Here is a 17,578-nt window from a genome sequence, read left to right on the forward strand (position 1 = left end):
AAGTTTTATTTCTTCTTCTCGTCTCTCTAATATTTACTCTAATTTTGCTTTTTCTTTTCTTTTTGGGAAAGTAAGTCGATTTTTTTGTATAATTCTTTGATAGCAGAGCTTTATTTGTCTTTTTTTAAAAATAATTTGCTGAGTTTTGATAGAGGTTTTTGACGGATAATTGTGCTGGTTTTACGTCGGAGTTGGTTCAATTATCGAAATGTAACTGAAGTTATTATTGAATTTGAGAATCTGAATCGAGGATCCGTAGTGGTTTTGTTGAAATAGTGGAGGATCGAGTTGAAAAATTCAGCTGATTGGTGGTGATTGAAAGAAGAAAGAGTTTTGGATCCGTTCGGGGGAGTAACAGCGCCATCAGATGGCGCTGTTCAGACGATTGTTTTACCGGAAGCCGCCGGATAGGCTTCTCGAGATCTCAGAACGAGTCTACGGTAGCATTTTCTTCCTTCTTATTATTTCGTGTTCGTCTTAATTTGTTATTGTTCGATTAAACTTCAAATTGTGGCAGCCGTCTTTATTTTTGGGTTTTCTGGTTCTGTTTAGGAATGCTTCTGTTCAAAATTCTTAGTTCGATTCATTTTTCTTTGAAGTTGATGTATGTGGACAATGCACTGCTAAATTCTCTGATTTTTAGGTATTTGTTGGTTTGTTTTGGGTTAACTTTTTACAATTAATAAACTCTGCTGATTTTAGCTTCTTATTTTTCATGGTTGTTGGGGCAATGAGCTGAAATTGGGCGGCGTAGTTGCCTTAAAGTAGGATTAGTCAGGTTGTTTGCTTTTATAGTCAGTTACAAAATCACTTGGAGCTTATAAACAGATATGCTCTCTCTTTCTTATCAATGCATTAAGTTTGCATACCATTTTTTTTTTGGTATGGATGCTTTTGTTTGGAACTCTATTTTGCTTTTATCTTTGTGCGCATTTGGAATGAACTTTACAGTTTACACTGAATAACTTGCTAATTGTGCTTTGCTTTTTGGAGGCATATGGTTAATAATTGCTTACTTGATTCAACTTCCGGGTTGGTTGTTTTGCAGTATTTGACTGTTGCTTCTCCACGGATGTGTTGGAAGAAGATGAGTACAAGGTGTATATGGGTGGCATTGTGGCACAGCTACAAGACCATTTTCCTGATGCTTCTTTCATGGTGTTTAATTTCAGAGAAGGGGAGAAGCGGAGCCAAATTTCAGACATTTTAACTCAGTACGATATGACTGTTATGGATTACCCACGGCAATATGAGGGATGTCCGCTGCTGCCGCTCGAAATGATTCATCACTTTCTTCGATCGAGTGAAAGCTGGTTGTCATTGGAAGGACAGCAGAATGTGCTTTTAATGCACTGTGAAAGAGGGGGATGGCCCATACTCGCTTTCATGCTTGCTGGTCTTCTGTTATACCGCAAACAGTACACTGGTGAGCAGAAGACTCTTGAAATGATCTACAAGCAAGCTCCTCGGGACCTTCTCCAGCTTCTTTCTCCTTTGAATCCTCAGCCTTCCCAGTTGAGATATCTTCAGTATATTTCTAGAAGAAATTTGGGTTCTGATTGGCCTCCCTCAGATACACTGCTTTTTTTGGATTGCCTAATTCTTAGAGTTCTTCCACTCTTTGAAGGGGGAAAAGGGTGCAGGCCAGTTGTACGTGTTTATGGCCAGGACCCCAAAGCACCAGCCAATAGAAGTTCCAAGCTTCTGTTTACAACTTCAAAGACAAAAAAACAAATTCGCCACTTCCTAAAGGTGATGTCTTACTCTTGCAATTGAAACTAAAAAGTTAAAATAACCAAATTCAGGATGTTCTGATAAGGTTTATCTGCAGGAAGAGTGTGCACTGGTGAAAATGGATATTCACTGCCGTATTCAAGGGGACATTGTGCTCGAGTGCATCCATGTGGATGAAGATTTGATACGGGAAGAGATGATATTCAGAGTTATGTTCCACACAGCATTTGTTCGAGCAAATATTTTGATGTTATACCGCGATGAGATTGATGTATTGTGGGATGCCAAGGATCAGTTTCCAAAGGACTTCAGAGCAGAGGTAGGCTGAAAATATTTATTCTGTGAATTTTTTCTTTTCTGAAGTTATAGGAGTTGAATCATACTTATGTCTTATCAGGTACTTTTTTTGGATCCTGATGCTGTTGTACCTGGTCTCACCAGAGCAGTAGCAAGTGAAGATGGGAATGAGACAGAAAGTGCTTCACCGGAGGAATTTTTTGAGGTTGAAGAGATCTTCAGCAATGCAGTCGATGCAGTGGAAGGAAAGGTGTATGACAGCAGCCTGATAATTCCTCGCAACAAACCAGATCAGAAAGATGTCTGGAGGGAGGATGTGGATCCTCCTACATTTCAAGATTGTGCGTCAGATGATGGGATTCACAAACAGGATGCAACGGTGTATTCTAGTATAGATGCAGTGAAGGACATTACAGTCGATGATGTGAACTACAAATTAGATAAGATTAGTTCTGACATTAATACAGTGAAAGATATAGCTATTGATGATGGAGATATGAAGATTGATTCAGTGGTGTTTACTGCCGATGTGCCAAGAGCTAGAGAAACCATGGAAGTTATACAAGATGTGATTGACAAATTAGAAGAGATAGAAGATAAGGGAAATAGAGACACTGCTATTCCACCTAAGAAGTCACTGTCTAAGATGTTTGTGCAAAGCTTGAAAACTGATGTTTCCCAACCTAAACCTGAGGAACTATTGACTGCTTCAAAGAAACAGGCTGCACCGGACCCAGAACCAGCTTTAGAGTCTGTTCTGGTGGAACCAAGGAGCGATCAACTAGAACCTCAGGACCCTCCTCCAAGACAAACAAAGCCAAAGATCATATCTCGGTGGATCCCTCCTAACAATGGCTCTCACGTCAAGCCAATGCATGTATCGTACCCACCGTCAAGATATAATAGTGCACCACCTGTACTTTCCAGTATCACATCTTTGACTGAATCTGATTCAGGTTCCGATATAAAAGGCGCTACTGAAGTTTTGGTATTAAAGGATATTTTTTCTGAGCAAAATAGTAGGAAGGTTGAGCCTTTGAAGGTTACGGACTCTTTAAAAGAACTATCCACAACTCCGACAATTACCATATCAACTAATGCTCTACAGCAATCGATATCTGTTCAACCTAGCTCTCCACCTCCACACTTGCCATCCCGACCACCACCACCACCACCGCCTCCTCCTCCCCTTCTGCGAACTACACCCAGATATGGTTTGTTGGTTTTGCAATCTTTTCAGGAAAATGCAACACCTATACCACCTCCCCCACCTCCTCCCCTGCCAGCGATTGGAGATGCAGCTTCTAGAATGTCTCTTGCTGCATCCCCTCCCCTTCAATCTCTCCATCCACCTTACAAAGAAGCAAATATACAGAATATTGGGATGATTTCAAAAACTGCATTTGCCGCTCCTCCTCTTCCTCCTCCCCCGCCTCCGCCTCCCCCATTTTCTAGCAAGCAAACTGCTGGACTGGTTTTGCCTCCTCCAGCTCCACCACCTTGGAAATCTGGGTATTTTTCAGATGCCCCTAGCGCAGCATGTTCACCCCCTCATACTACTACCATCAGCTCAAGCACATCAAAACTTGGTAATGTTCCTCCACCCCCTCCACCATTTCCAGGTGCTATGACTCCATCCTTCACGCACGGAGTGCCATCAGCATCTTCGCCACCCCCACCCCATCCATTGCCTGGAGCTCCGGCTCCCCCACCACAACCTGTGCCTCGTAATGGGGCTCCTCCCCTCCTCCACCACCACCTCCTCCTCTGTTGCGAGGAGCTCCACACACACCTCCTCTACCTCCACCACCTCCATTGAAGTCTGGTGCCCCACCTCCACCACCACCGCCCCCATTGAAGTCTGGTGCCCCACCACCTCCACCGCCCCCATTGATGTCTGGTGCCCCACCTCCTCCACCTCCACCACCCCTATTGATGTCTGGTGCCCCACCTCCTCCACCTCCACCACCCCCATTGATGTCTGGTGCCCCTCCAAAATTTGGGGTCCCTCCTCCACCCCCTTCCCCTTCGCTTGGAGTGCCACCTCCGCCTCCTCTCCCACGTGGAGCCCCGCCCCCACCACCTCCACCTTCGCGAGGGGCACCATCCCCACCCCCACCTCCCATGCGTGGAGCGCCAGCACCACCTCCACCTCCTATGCGTGGAGCTCCAGCACCACCTCCACCTCCTATGCGTGGAGCGCCAGCACCGCCTCCACCTCCTATGCGTGGAGCGCCAGCACCGCCTCCACCTCCTATGCGTGGACCTCCTGCACCTCCCCCGCCTCCTCTCGGTGGAGCACCACCACCACCACCTCCTCCTGGAGGTCGAGCTCCTGCCCCTCCAGCTCCACCTGGAGCTCCTCGTGGTGCACCTCCACCAGTGGGTGCTAGAGCAGCCGATGTGAGAGGAAGAGGGCGTGGGCTATCACGTCCTGGGGTAACTGCAGCACCTCGGAGATCTTCCTTAAAACCATTACACTGGAGCAAGGTTACAAGGGCAGTACAAGGAAGCTTATGGGAAGAATTGCAAAGATATGGAGAGGATGAAATGTATTTTATCTTCTTATACTGATTTTTAATCTTTTGTGTGGTTCACTTCTATAAGTGATAAATTCTGACTAAATATTTATGTTAAGTGTCCATGGGATTGTATATTTCCCATTTGTGTTTGCTGACATTGCCTTCTTTCGCCAGTGCACCAGAATTTGATGTGTCAGAGATTGAAACTCTTTTCTCCGCTGTTGTTCCTAAACCTGCTGATTCTGGGGGTAAATCTGGAGGGCCACGCAAATCAGCTGGATCAAAGCCTGACAAAGTTCACTTGGTAATCTGGAGTTTTTTTTGGGATAAGCCCTATACATGATTTCTTTGTCTGTGATTGTAGTACTGTTACTGAACCACCTTAGACTGAATAAACAAGGATCTCACTAGTAGAAATTGAAAAATTCATAGTTTTAAACATATAGTGCTGAATGCTATGTTTTCATGGGGAAAAAGGGTTTCTTATCTTTGTCTTCTGGTTCAAATTAATTATATATACTTATCTTTTTTATTCAAAAAAAAGCTACAAGTTGGAGATATTAATGAATCTTTATTCTATATACGTCCTTTATTTTTTAGGGGACATAAGTATTTTGCCTATACAAGGGGTGATAATCCTCTTGACCCCATTTATCTCATTCTCACCCATTCTGAGATTCTAGCTTTAACCACTAGGAATTCCTCTTGGGACAAGGTACATTCTTTGTGATTGCTATCCCTGATGTTCTTATGCTTTTTCTGTATTCTTGGGACATGATATTGATGTAAAAATACCTTTCTGGAAACGCCAAAATTTATAGAAGGTTGTGTTTATTAGAATTGTGGAACTTTATAGGACAATCATAGTGATTCCTATTTAACCCTTGATGTAATCACTAACAAATTTTTTTATTGCATCGTAGATCGACTTGAGGAGGGCCAACAACACTGAAATTATGCTCACTAAAGTTAAGATGCCTCTTTCTGATATGATGGTAAGCTGAATATGGTCATGTTCTTGCCTTTACTTTAAACTCAAATAGAGAAAGTGTATTATACGCTCATCAATATAGATGTGATCTTGGAATATGTCACTTTTACTTTTCCCCATAATATATATGAAGAAGGAAAAGTTTACTTGATTCATGTTATTTTTCTAGTGGTTGCACACTTGCATTTAGTGACCAGGGAGGCGGTATCCTTAGGACCATTGGCTTCTTCAGCTGATTATATCTTGTGTATGCTAATTCTTAGGATTCTCATGCTATATCTGACTAAATTAGTGGCTGCATGGGATGAAATGAGATTTCCTTTGAACTGATCCCTCTGTCTTCCTCATTTTCTTAATTTTAATCAAATGTTTTCAATTTATTTGCTTATTAGCCATTTACAGTGCCGTCTATTTTCTCAGGCTGCTGTGCTAGCAATGGATGATACAGTATTAGATGTTGATCAAGTGGAAAATCTCTTAAAATTTTGCCCAACTAAAGAGGAAATGGAACTTCTAAAGGTGAAGCTTTAGCATATACATAGATTCAGAATTGAATTTTAAGCTATTCGGAACTGCTTTTGTATTCAGGGTAGGAATCTGTTACCATCTTGATTTATCTTCTTTGGTTGTGATTTACTTATCTATGTGATTTTTTAGGGATACACTGGTGACAAGGAGAGTCTAGGGAAGTGCGAACAGGTCTGCAAGATTTCCTCTCACCATATCTTCTAACTTTGTCAAATTGTTTGACTTAGGTGTTTTATATTAGTAGAGTGATAGATGATTGCCTAGCAATTGACCTGTTGCAAATGCAGTCTTCTGACATTTGATTTCCCTTTGTCTTCACTTCTAAATTATGACCATCTAAAATTTTTGCTCCCATGCATTTGGCTGAATGTTGGTGCATGCTTCCCCATGATTAAAGAGTTGATAAAGAAAAAAACGTTAAGCCATCCAATTTTATAAGAATTTTCTTTTAAAATTGTGATCCTTTCGGTACAATTATCAAATGCAATATCTTGTCTTATTTGAAGTGTTTCAATGATTCATGTTTTACTAATTTTCTTTGAAGTTCTTTTAGGGTGTGAAGGGAACACATTTGGAAACTCCCTCAACCCCTCCAAGTTCTTTTCATTTTTCTCTCTCCCCTCTTGTGCTGAAAGGAGACTATAATTTTGTGCATTTATATATGCATTTGTACCATAAAATACTTCCCTTATTCCTGTTTAAGTGTTTTGCTTTCTGCTTCTACATGCATCTTAATAAGTGTTTGTTTTCAGTAATCCAGAAATATTTGTTCTTAGCTTCACAAACTTTTACTTTATAATACCATTTGGCATTATTCTTAATGTGACAATTTAGCCAGGAGAATTTCTTTTCAAATTATAGTTAAAGACAGTAGTTGACGTCTAAGCTTTGATTTTCATTTTACCTGATTGCATTTTTCGTAAGAACGTGTAAACTTAGATTAAGTCTGTACTTGACATAGCTACTATTTTTCCAGCTATTATCTTCCCCTACTGTTATTTTTGGAACAATATATGCCTGACAATTCCTTAATGAATATAGTAGGGTCAGTGAAATTTGTAGTGCTAGCTAGTAAATAAAGAGCCTACCCAAGGAAGATCCACAAGCAATAACAGAATCATGTGTTAGAAACTCAGTGTTTTGGCATCAACTTTGAGAACAATGTTAGGTTTGTCTTGATGGCTATGTGGAATTGGTGTCTCATCATTTTTTCTATTGTCAATGTGTACCTAGTCTCTAACATCCTTTGTCTTTTCCCTCGTGTATTTGTGTCGGTGTTTATAAAATAAATTTGTAAGGATATGTTGTCATCATTAAGGGCTTAATTGACAAAGTGTGGCATTATTCATGAGTATGAATATAGTTAAGATTGTTTTCTGGAAGTTTTTTTTATGGGGATTATTGTTTCCAAACAGAGGGAGCACGGGTTATGTTTTTTTTATAAGAATTTCAGGCCTCGTTAAAAACCCCCTTCTTGATTAAAGGAGCTTGTAGAGAAGCTCCTTAATCAGCGGAAGGAGGAAAAGAGTGCCTTAAGATATTATTGAACATAAGAAATTACATAAGGTACAACCTACAAAACACCCCTATCAAAAACATAAAAACAGTAAACACCCGTAAACCACCCATAGAACACAACACTAAATCAGCCAATCCCTTCTTTAGCTAAGGCATCAGCCTCTAAATTGGCTGTCCTATTTACCCATCTAACAACACCATTTAAAACATTAAGCCTATGAACAATATCTCTAATCATAAAAGCCTAAGGTCAATCCTGAGGAATCCTTTAAAACTCCTCCTATCCCACTCTTCTTCCAATCTCTTGTAGTAGCAGCATTAACATTTAGTTTTACAAAACCTTTAGGAGGAGGGGACCAAGGAAATATAGATACAATCAGATTAGAATTAATAGAACACGAGTCCCCTAAGGAAGGATCTGAAATAAGAGAATCCTTTGGGATAGAAACCTCTTTATGCTTTGCTAGGAACCAAGAAGCAAGCCTAAATCTTGCTAAGAAGAAATATTCAGCCATATCTAACTTCCCCCCTTCAAACACAATTAGATTCCTTACTTTCCAAGTTGTCCAAAGGACGACCCTGGAATTAAAGACCAAATCTGAGAGTTAGTCTTCAAAGCTGCCCAAGCAAGAAGAAAGCTTTTAGCATTAACATGAAAAACAGTCTTTAACCTCCAGAAATTCAGAAATTTGTTCCAAATAGCCCACACCACCGAACAAGAGAAAAACAAATGCGAGGGAGACTCATCCTCCAACTTGCAAAGAGGACATAACACGTCTTCAATTCCTTGAATTCCTCTTTTAACAAGTTCTGTCTTAACAGCCAGCTTCCCTAAAACAACCTTCCACATAAAAGCCTCCACTCTTGGCGGTAGGAGACCCCTCCAAATAATCTTCTTCCAAAAATGTACATCCTCTTGATTTTGTGGTTTTTTGGTGGAAGAGAAATATAAGGCTGTTTCAGGAAAAAAAATACCCTTGACAAAGCTTATGCTCTAATTTTGATGAAGTAGGTATCAATTAATGGAAGTGCAAGAGGCTTTTGGTCTTTCTGACATTAAGTAGATAAAACATAAAGCACTCAAGAAGAATGAGCATTTTAGAAAATACTTGATAACGCGACACTGGTATTTCATTTACAAAGAAACTCTAGCTAAGATAATTAGTTCCTGGATGCTTTTTCAATTACATCTTTCATTGGATCCATTTTACGAAGACTTATAAAGTCTAACTGGCTTTGAATTTTTTATGTTCAGTACTTTTTGGAACTGATGAAAGTGCCACGAGTGGAGTCAAAATTAAGAGTGTTTTCCTTCAAGATTCAATTCGATTCTCAGGTTTGGTAGTATCTCCTTAGTTAATCTGATTTGATCCCTTTTGGTTTTTTGAATCCCTTGTTTGACATGTTTCCTCATATTTTTTGCCACCTGCAGATTTCTGAATTTAGAAAGAGCTTAAATACTGTCAACTCTGCATGTAACGAGGTACATCAGTAATATATCTGAAGAGACTTTGACTTCACTTTTTATATATTCTTTGTCTTACAACTATATTGGTTATTTAGGTACGGAATTCCCTTAAATTAAAGGAGATCATGAAGAAAATTCTCTATCTGGGAAATACCTTGAACCAAGGAACTGCAAGGGGTATGTGTCATGTTTAATTTTCCTTTTGGCTTCTGTCTTTGATGCTAGAACCACAGCTTATGAAAACATTTTGCAGAGAAGAGATCTTCTAGCTAAGCCACATGTTTAATGTAGTACTTCAATATTTGTCTAGATTCATTCAAGTGAATAACATATTAACATGTGCTTTGATGTTTACATGCTTTGTTTCAAGTGAGGTTAAGTTACTTTATTTTACAGCATTCCCGCATCTTAAACTGGAAATCTTGTTGATCTGTATACTTCTGGGGCATAGTACACAGTTTTAAAAGTATGCTTATCATTTCTGATAATTGCTATCAGAATAATCCCATGTACTAATTTTCTCTTCTTTAAAATAAATGCCAAATGTTATGTGGATGTAAGAAAAGTTAAATATGCTTTTCTGAACTTAACATATCAGTTCCTAGTTTGTGTCTTAATCTTTGAAGTTGTTTGGCGGCTTAGAGTCTTAGTGTTTATGTTGTTTCTAAATTTCATAGATGTCCACTAGCTTGGTAGTTTTTATGGTGGTTCAGTAATGTGATTCCTAACGCATGTATTTAAATCTTTTTTTTTGATAGAAGTTGGAGGTCTCATTAAAAACTCCCTTCGTATTCTTCCACATACTTAGAAGTATGTTGAAGAACAAGGAAGGGAGAAAAGAGTGCCTCATATATTTTATTAAAAATACTAAGTACATGAGGTAACACCAAACCCACATGCGGGAATAAACACCAATACAACCCATATCACCTAGAAATCTTACATCGTCAACCAAAAAGCCCCTAAATCACCTCAAGATGTAAGATAACATAACAAAAAAACCAACAATTACAACCACAAACTTAAAAACGCCTCTGAATACAGCAGCCGAACAATCACAACCCAATTGGAGGATCAAGTTCTAAAGAAATATCGCAATCTTCAGGAACCCAAGAATTAGGTTTGAAGGAAGGATCAACTTCATGCACCAAGATTTTGAATAAATGATCCCCGACCTTCAACTCCAACAACTCATTAATTCTCTTGTTATGCTACTAGTTCCAGTTTTGTTTTTTTTGTTTCTAGCGAAAGCTACTAGTTCCAAGCATGATATATTTTTATTTATCATTCAATGCTGCTCAACTACTCAGATTTGATTTGGTGGAAATCTTTTAATTGTTGCATGTTCCTTTAATATGAAGTTTCAAATCATTTACCATTATACAGGTTCTGCTATTGGATTTAAGTTGGACAGTCTTCTAAAGCTCACAGATACACGTGCTTCTACCAGCAAGATGACGCTGATGAATTATCTTTGTAAGGTTTGGTTACTAATTTTCTTTTACTCTGTGGTGTTATTAAGGTCATTCTGCTTCTTGTAATATTTGCCTGAATTATGTTTTACACCCAGTTTATATGTTAAATTACCACCGGCACACTTGTTTCTGATGCAACCAGCTACTGTCAATTGGAATTGAGGCTCAACTTTCAACTTTGTTTTATTGTTGCTCAGGCCCTAGCTGCCAAAGCACCCGCACTTCTAGATTTCCACCTGGAATTTGTCAGTCTTGAGGCTGCAACTAAGGTTTCCATCAGTGTTTTAGAATTTGAGGTTTGTAGTTTGATGACATTATGTTTAGTTTGAAGTCTTGCCTCCTGTGCAGATACAATTAAAATCTTTAGCAGAAGAAATGCAAGCTATAATTAAGGGATTAGAAAAGCTCCAGCAGGAGCTGGTTGCTTCCGAAAATGATGGTCCTGTGTCCGAAGTTTTCCGGAAGGTACATAGTTGTTTTATTGCTTTTTATTCTTCCACTTAGCTATACAAGGTTTGTTGCTTTGTCTTAACTGTATCTTACCACTTTCAACTATTGTATTCAACCACATTCCATTTATTGAAAATCAATGAAGTTCCGGATTGGATACTAGCTTTCTTGTTTTTCACCCTTCATGTGTGAAACTATTTTATAGAATGCTATAAGAGAAACTGTATGCAAACATGAAATGCCCCTAAAAGTTGGTTAGTTGAAAAGAACCAGAGTAAAACAAGTTTAAATTGAAAAAGTGATGCTTTCTGTTTTGAAAGTTCCTTCAGATAATGTTTTCTGATCTTATAGGGTAGTCCTTTCCGTTTGAACATCATTGGGTTTTATATTGTTTTTTCTGGTGCATGGGAGTGATCATCTGTTATGTAGCCTTGTGGCCAACATCTAACACTATCAACTGCTTTTTCATATATCTAGGGAATGATTTCATTGTTCTAAACATTTCCTTTTTCTTGTTGTAATTTAGACATTGAAGGAATTTATTTCTGTTGCTGAGACGGAGGTGGTGTCCTTAACAAATCTATATTCTACAGTGGTAATTTTCCGACTGCTGACATTCTCATTGATGCATCATCGATTGTTGTTCAACTCTTGATTATATTCGATCATTTAGATTCTTTTTTCAACTTTTTGGTGGACAGGGTAGAAATGCAGATGCACTTGCGCTCTATTTTGGTGAGGATCCTGCCAGATGCCCATTTGAGCAAGGTAGATTCTAGAGTAATACCTTACTTATTATGCCCTTTGTTGCTTCGGCTCTTTATTTTTCTTGAAATATCTGACACCTTAGGGTGCATATTCAAACATAGGTATGGGGTAGGCTGTCCATGTGCAGGATGACTCACCCAGCCGACCCGAACTTTATTTGAATAACTAAAAGATTTTATTTAAATTTGATTATAAAAAACATAAATATTAATATAAAACTATATTTTCAAAAAAATTAACATGAAATGGGTTATTTAGGTGGGCCAAGTCGAGCTTGGGAAACTTTAGTAATCGGGCTGATGTCCGGCATGGTCCATGGACACCTCTAGTACGAGGATATGAACCTCCCAATACATGAAAAATCTTCACAAAAGAATTGAACATACCCATATTGGGTACATACTTGTATCCAATACTCACATCTGACTCTTGGTAAGATAGATGATGCCTTCACTAAAATGTTCTTAATAAGAATATATTGGAAGGCATTTTATTCACCCATCTTTCTTTGCTTTTTCTCCAACCTTCACACCACACTCAACCCCTCTTTTTCTTTTCCTTATGGGAATAAGAAATCAGTCCCCATATGGTCTATGAGCTAAAGTTTCTGGAAGCTGAACTATAATCAATAAAACAAGTTGAATAACCAAATAGGAAAAATTGGAGAAAAGGGCTAACAGACTATTTAAGGTGGTTGTCTGGTTCTTTTAGAAAATTAGAAAACTGGGGTTTCCGAACTTTTTTCTCTCATTTCTGTGATCATATATGAAATATAGTTGTGAAATAGAAAGCTTTTAAGACAACAAAATGGGACTTAAGTTTTTTCATCATTCCAAGGCTCTATGTAATTCTTTGTAGCATCCTCGATATTTTGCTATAAAAAAAGCAGAAGCAAATGGTGAAAAGCATATTTGTACTTTATTAAAGATGAGTAAATTGCTCAAAAGTGCTACCAAGTTAGGTATGGTGGTTTTATCATATTCTTCTTTTGTTTATATGATAGAACTTCAATTTTTTTAATCTTGGCAGATATCTTTGTTTTGATATGGGTTAATTGTACTAAACATCCCGACACTTCAGATCATTCTAATTAAGTCCTCAAAGCATCAATATGATACCAATCAGGTCTTTCTGTCAGCCTTGTTGTCAACTTGGTCGTGATTGGATATGACGTACGTAGATCAAATTTTAAAGATGTATCTACTGCATGGGCATTTTGGATAAGATGGTGTTAAAAGAAATACAAGGCAGATTAAAATTTTGAACCAGGTTTTTTTTTACATGTTAGACGCAAACTTCCATATGGTATATATGCACATATTTAAAAAAATAGATCCACTTATTTTAAATATGTTTCATGTAAACGTCAAAACTGATAGGCCGATGGACGGACTTCATTGGTACATATTGATATTTTGAGGACTCAATTAGAACATTTTGAAGTCTGGGAAGCAATTTTAAATTGGGTTATAGTTTGGGGACCTTTAGTGCAATTAACCTTTTTAATATTAACACCCATATTTTGCTTATTATCACCAAAAATGAATAGTGAAAGGTAAAAGTGACAGCCAAGAACCTAATTTGAACTAGTATTCTGTTTAGTATTCATGTATACGTCTAAAGCTTCAACCTAGTTAGGGGTTCTGTTTATTTTGTAGATCAAGATGTCCCTTGCAGTATACTGGTTTTATACGGTGACCTACTATGTTGCTCCAACTTTCTATTTTTCTTGAATTATCTATTCGTTATCCACATCTGGATATGAGTGTGGGGATATGATGCTCCGAAAGACTTTCCAGATACATAAAATCTTGAAAGAAATTGCACATCCATATTTGATGCTCTTGACTCCGAGTGCTCCGAGTTGTTTGAACGGTCAAATCTGAATGTTGTATGCTAGATTGCTAGTTTTATATGGTGATATGAAGTTTTGTGGAATCTGATGCTGTATTGATCAATGCAGTTACTGCAACACTCTTAAATTTCGCGAGGTTGTTCCGGAAAGCTCATGAAGAGAATGTTAAACAGGCTGAACTGGACAGGAAGAAAGCAGAGAAGGAGGCTGAAATGGAGAATGCGAAAGCCAAACCTAAAAAGAAGAGTGCAAAATAGTTGAATACCAGTTTCTCTATTCCTTCAAGGTGATATGCAACTTCCAGTCATCATATATCAGTGCCAATGAGTACGACTGAATTACAGGAACTGCTGCTTCCGAGGACTTTTGAGGTGCCTCCTGTATCATGCCATAAGAGACGTCGTAAATGAGGCTTTTAGTCCCCTTGACTTATGCATAAGGCTTCAGGAGGCATTCTCTATGGGAAGATATTCATTCACATCACTACGAATGAATCAATGAATTTTTTTGTCAGATGGACCGAACAGCTATGCAGAGAGCGGGTTATGAACATCAGAGGATTAAACTGCAAGTTATCGAAGGTAACTGCTATGATCCTTCTAGCATTATTTTTAGAACCGTGAACTGGGTGGAGGAGCAGCAGCTTTCGATGACCAATGATTTCTTTTTTTCAGCTTCCACCATTCATCTGGCATATTTGTTTCAGCTTCCGAATGGATGTCTGTGGAATCATAAAAGCCGGTGGGACTCACTGTACCATGAAAACATGTAGTGTACAAAGCTCTAACCATCCGCTGACTGTAGAATTCAAATTCTTTATCATGTATTCTTGCAACATAATCTTTTTGTTTTTCCTTTCCCCGAGAAAAGCCCACCATAGGAAGAGGTTGTATACGAGATTAGGTTTTAGAAAGAAAAAAAAAAAGAGATTAGAAGAGGGGCTTTCGTAATGTTTAGTGTAATTTAGCAGCCCGAATATATATATATATATAGAATGCCGATTTGTAAAACCTCTTGGTTTCTTTCATTTCATTGGATATGATTTGATTTCGATCCTCAATTAACAAGTCATTCATGGAATTTTCTGTTTCTTCTCTTGAATTTTAACTATTTCTTGAGGTTCGAAATTCAATATCCTTCTTTTATTTTCTTTGTTCAAATATGAAGTACTCCCAGGGGGTTCAATTGCATTTGATTAGTTTGGGAATTGAAAATAATGCCTAATTTAGGCAATTGTATTGAGAGGGAAAAAATCATCTGTTGGTGGGTTCCTCTTTGTTTTGATGTTGATGTGTCTCTTCTATTAATATTGCTTGACAGAGCACCAACATCACACATAATTTGAATCCAAAGCTGAATAAACTGGTAACTTTTTTCCTGACATTTAATATCTCCTTGATCATGGCATGGCATGCACATAATATAATATGGAATTTTCCATTCATCTTTTTACAGTACTTAGTTTTGTTTATAGAAGAATATCCATACACGAATATCAGTTCCCAAATTCCAAAACAAAATTTACCAGAATTTTAAAAAAGGAATTAATTAAAACTGAAGAGAAAGAATCCCTCTTCCGTTTCTTGAGTCTTGAATCTATACCCCCAGAAATTCCCTGGTTTCTCGGAAAATGAATCTTGTTTGTTTAAATTTACAATTTGTTAATCTTTTCGCTTCGAAATTCAAGACTTTTATGATTTCTATCTATGCAAGTTCTTCGATATTCTTCAACTTCACAAACGCTTTCCCATCTCTCTCTGCAACAATCTCAATCTTGTAACAATATCTTCCTTCTAGATCCACCAAGCACCCAGTTTTGCAGCTCTTGAAGAACATGCAACTCACCACAGTATCAAGAACAACAAAAATGGAGTACAAATAAGCAATCAAAACCCCTTCCAAAGCCATCGGAAAACCACTACAATCACCGCCACTACGATAACCGTAAGCTCTCACAACAACACGGTAATGGAACAGAGCTTCGATGGCAGCCAACGCCAGATTCGCAGGCACCGCCAATGCCAAAGCAGTCAAAGTCCTCCCCTTTATCAAAACACAAGCCTTCAGAATCGCCAAATACCCACCGGAATTCTCCATTCCAGAAGAAACCAAAGCCAAGTTACAAATCACAATGACATTCGCAAGAATCATTGAATAGACAACAGCACCGGCAGCCGACATGAAGGTGAGCCAATTGGGAGATAAATAGAACCCGAACCCATTGATAAAATGGTACCCGAAGAACAAAAGAGAGAACGCTGTTGAATTTGCAGCCAAAAGTAGAAAGAAATTGCATACGAAAGTGGAAAACAGAGGCTTGTAAAGAGATGAAATTGAAGAAAACGAAGGCGGGGAGGTGGGTTTAATGTGTTTGAGGAGATGGATAGTGGAGGCTTTGGATAACAGAAAGAACGAAAGGGTGAAAGGGAGAGCGAAGATCGATGAAGAAACGGTCTGTGAAATCTTGAGACTGAGGACATTGAAGAAGTTGGACGATGGAGGGAACTCAGCCGCCATGAAAACAGCTCTGAGGTGGGTGTGGATAGCTGGGAAGAGAGGGGAATGAAGGACGAAGAATTGTGAAAGGAGGATCGAAAGTGCGTAAGGGAAAGCGAGGACAGCAGCGATTGTGGCGAAATAATGATAGTTTTGAAGGAAAGTGTAGACTGATCTTCTCATGATGGCGTGGCTCTGAGTTCTTGAGCTATCTTCCATGGCGGATTCACAGATATAATGATATAATAAGCTCAGAAAAGCATGGAAGTTTTGTGGGTGCTTTTGGTATCAGATAGCCTATGGAAATGGAAAGCACAAAGCCTTTTTAAGCTATCTTGAAATGGTGGGTTTGGTTTTTTTTAAATTATGGGGGTAATGACAGAGAAAAAAAAATAACAAATTTGCAGGGCTGAAGCTTGTTTGGATTTATTAGGGTTTCTTCCATTTTTCTAATCTACTAATCACCCATATTAGGTGGCCAATACAAGCAACTCTTGTATGTAAAAGAAAAACCATCTTAATAGTAAAAAAAGAAAATTTGTTATTCATACATAATTTAAATTCGAACACTTGCATCTACACGGTATGTATGTGTCGTCAATTATTAAAAAAAATTCTTAAAAGATACGTCTTATAATAATATTGAATCATAAAACAAACTTTTTTTAATTAAAAATAAATAAATGTTCTGTTGAGATTTGATTGAATTAAAAAATAAAACAATAATCTTAATATTTTATTATTTTTTTTAGAAAAATCAATATAGTAATACACATGTATTTTACGAGGTATAAGTTCTTTAAGAGCAATCCATAAATCCTATACATATTAATTATTTTTCAACATTAATTAGAAAACTAAATGAAGGAGATTTAATAATTTCGTTAAATAAACTATTGAATTCTATAATCCACGTTTGAATTAAAATCAAATCCCCCAATCAAGAAAAATAATGTATCAAACTCAACACTAAGACAAAAGTGCCCATATAAAGCTACAGCGAGTGTTTAATTCCTAAAACTAACGTGCTTTCAACATTATCTTCCCATCTAACGTATTTTCTACAGTAATCACTTAAAGACCCCAGGATATCTTGGCGTCTTTGGGTTAAAATTTTCATACATGGATTACTCGGCGTCTTTAGTTAATTTTTTATGATTACTGTGCATTTTTTGAGATTTTACCAAAAAATCACTTTTTCCTTAAATATTTACGTCTCAGACACCCTTTGAGATAATATTCCCGATCTAACACCCTTTGCAGAAAGGCACGACCCATGCACCGCGCCTTACGCTGATGTGGTGCCACATGGGTCGCGTCTTACTGTCGTCTGACACACGCACCAGATAGGCGCGGTGCATATGTCGCACCTTATAAATAAAATTTGAACGAGATTTGGTTTTTGAGAGGATTTAGTGTGGTGAAAATAGTTGAGAATGAGGTATTTATAGGATGTGATAGATTGTGTGAACAGTC

General features: G+C 38.0%; 2 protein-coding genes across 2 annotated transcripts; one reads left to right on the forward strand and one right to left on the reverse strand.

Annotated features, from left to right (window-relative positions):
* Positions 1-14,519, forward strand: LOC120174447 (formin-like protein 20). The gene is given in 18 exon segments (XM_039181291.1): positions 1-440; positions 1,049-1,752; positions 1,832-2,053; positions 2,132-3,772; positions 3,775-4,583; positions 4,728-4,857; positions 5,477-5,548; positions 5,965-6,063; positions 6,202-6,243; positions 8,846-8,926; positions 9,023-9,073; positions 9,154-9,235; positions 10,445-10,539; positions 10,731-10,802; positions 10,882-10,998; positions 11,510-11,578; positions 11,685-11,751; positions 13,715-14,519. Coding segments are annotated over 18 exon segments (4,575 nt in total). The 5' UTR covers positions 1-367; the 3' UTR covers positions 13,864-14,519.
* Positions 14,520-15,280: 761 nt separating this feature from the next.
* On the reverse strand, positions 15,281-16,385 carry LOC120174439. Its single transcript, XM_039181287.1, has one exon. The coding sequence runs from the start codon at positions 16,319-16,321 to the stop codon at positions 15,311-15,313; it is 1,011 nt and encodes a 336-aa protein (XP_039037218.1). The 5' UTR covers positions 16,322-16,385; the 3' UTR covers positions 15,281-15,310.
* Positions 16,386-17,578: the final 1,193 nt, after the last annotated feature.

This window comes from Hibiscus syriacus, unplaced genomic scaffold (assembly GCF_006381635.1).
Source record: "Hibiscus syriacus cultivar Baekdansim isolate YM2019G1 unplaced genomic scaffold, ASM638163v2 tig00112106_pilon, whole genome shotgun sequence".
Classification (NCBI taxonomy): Eukaryota; Viridiplantae; Streptophyta; class Magnoliopsida; order Malvales; family Malvaceae; genus Hibiscus; species Hibiscus syriacus.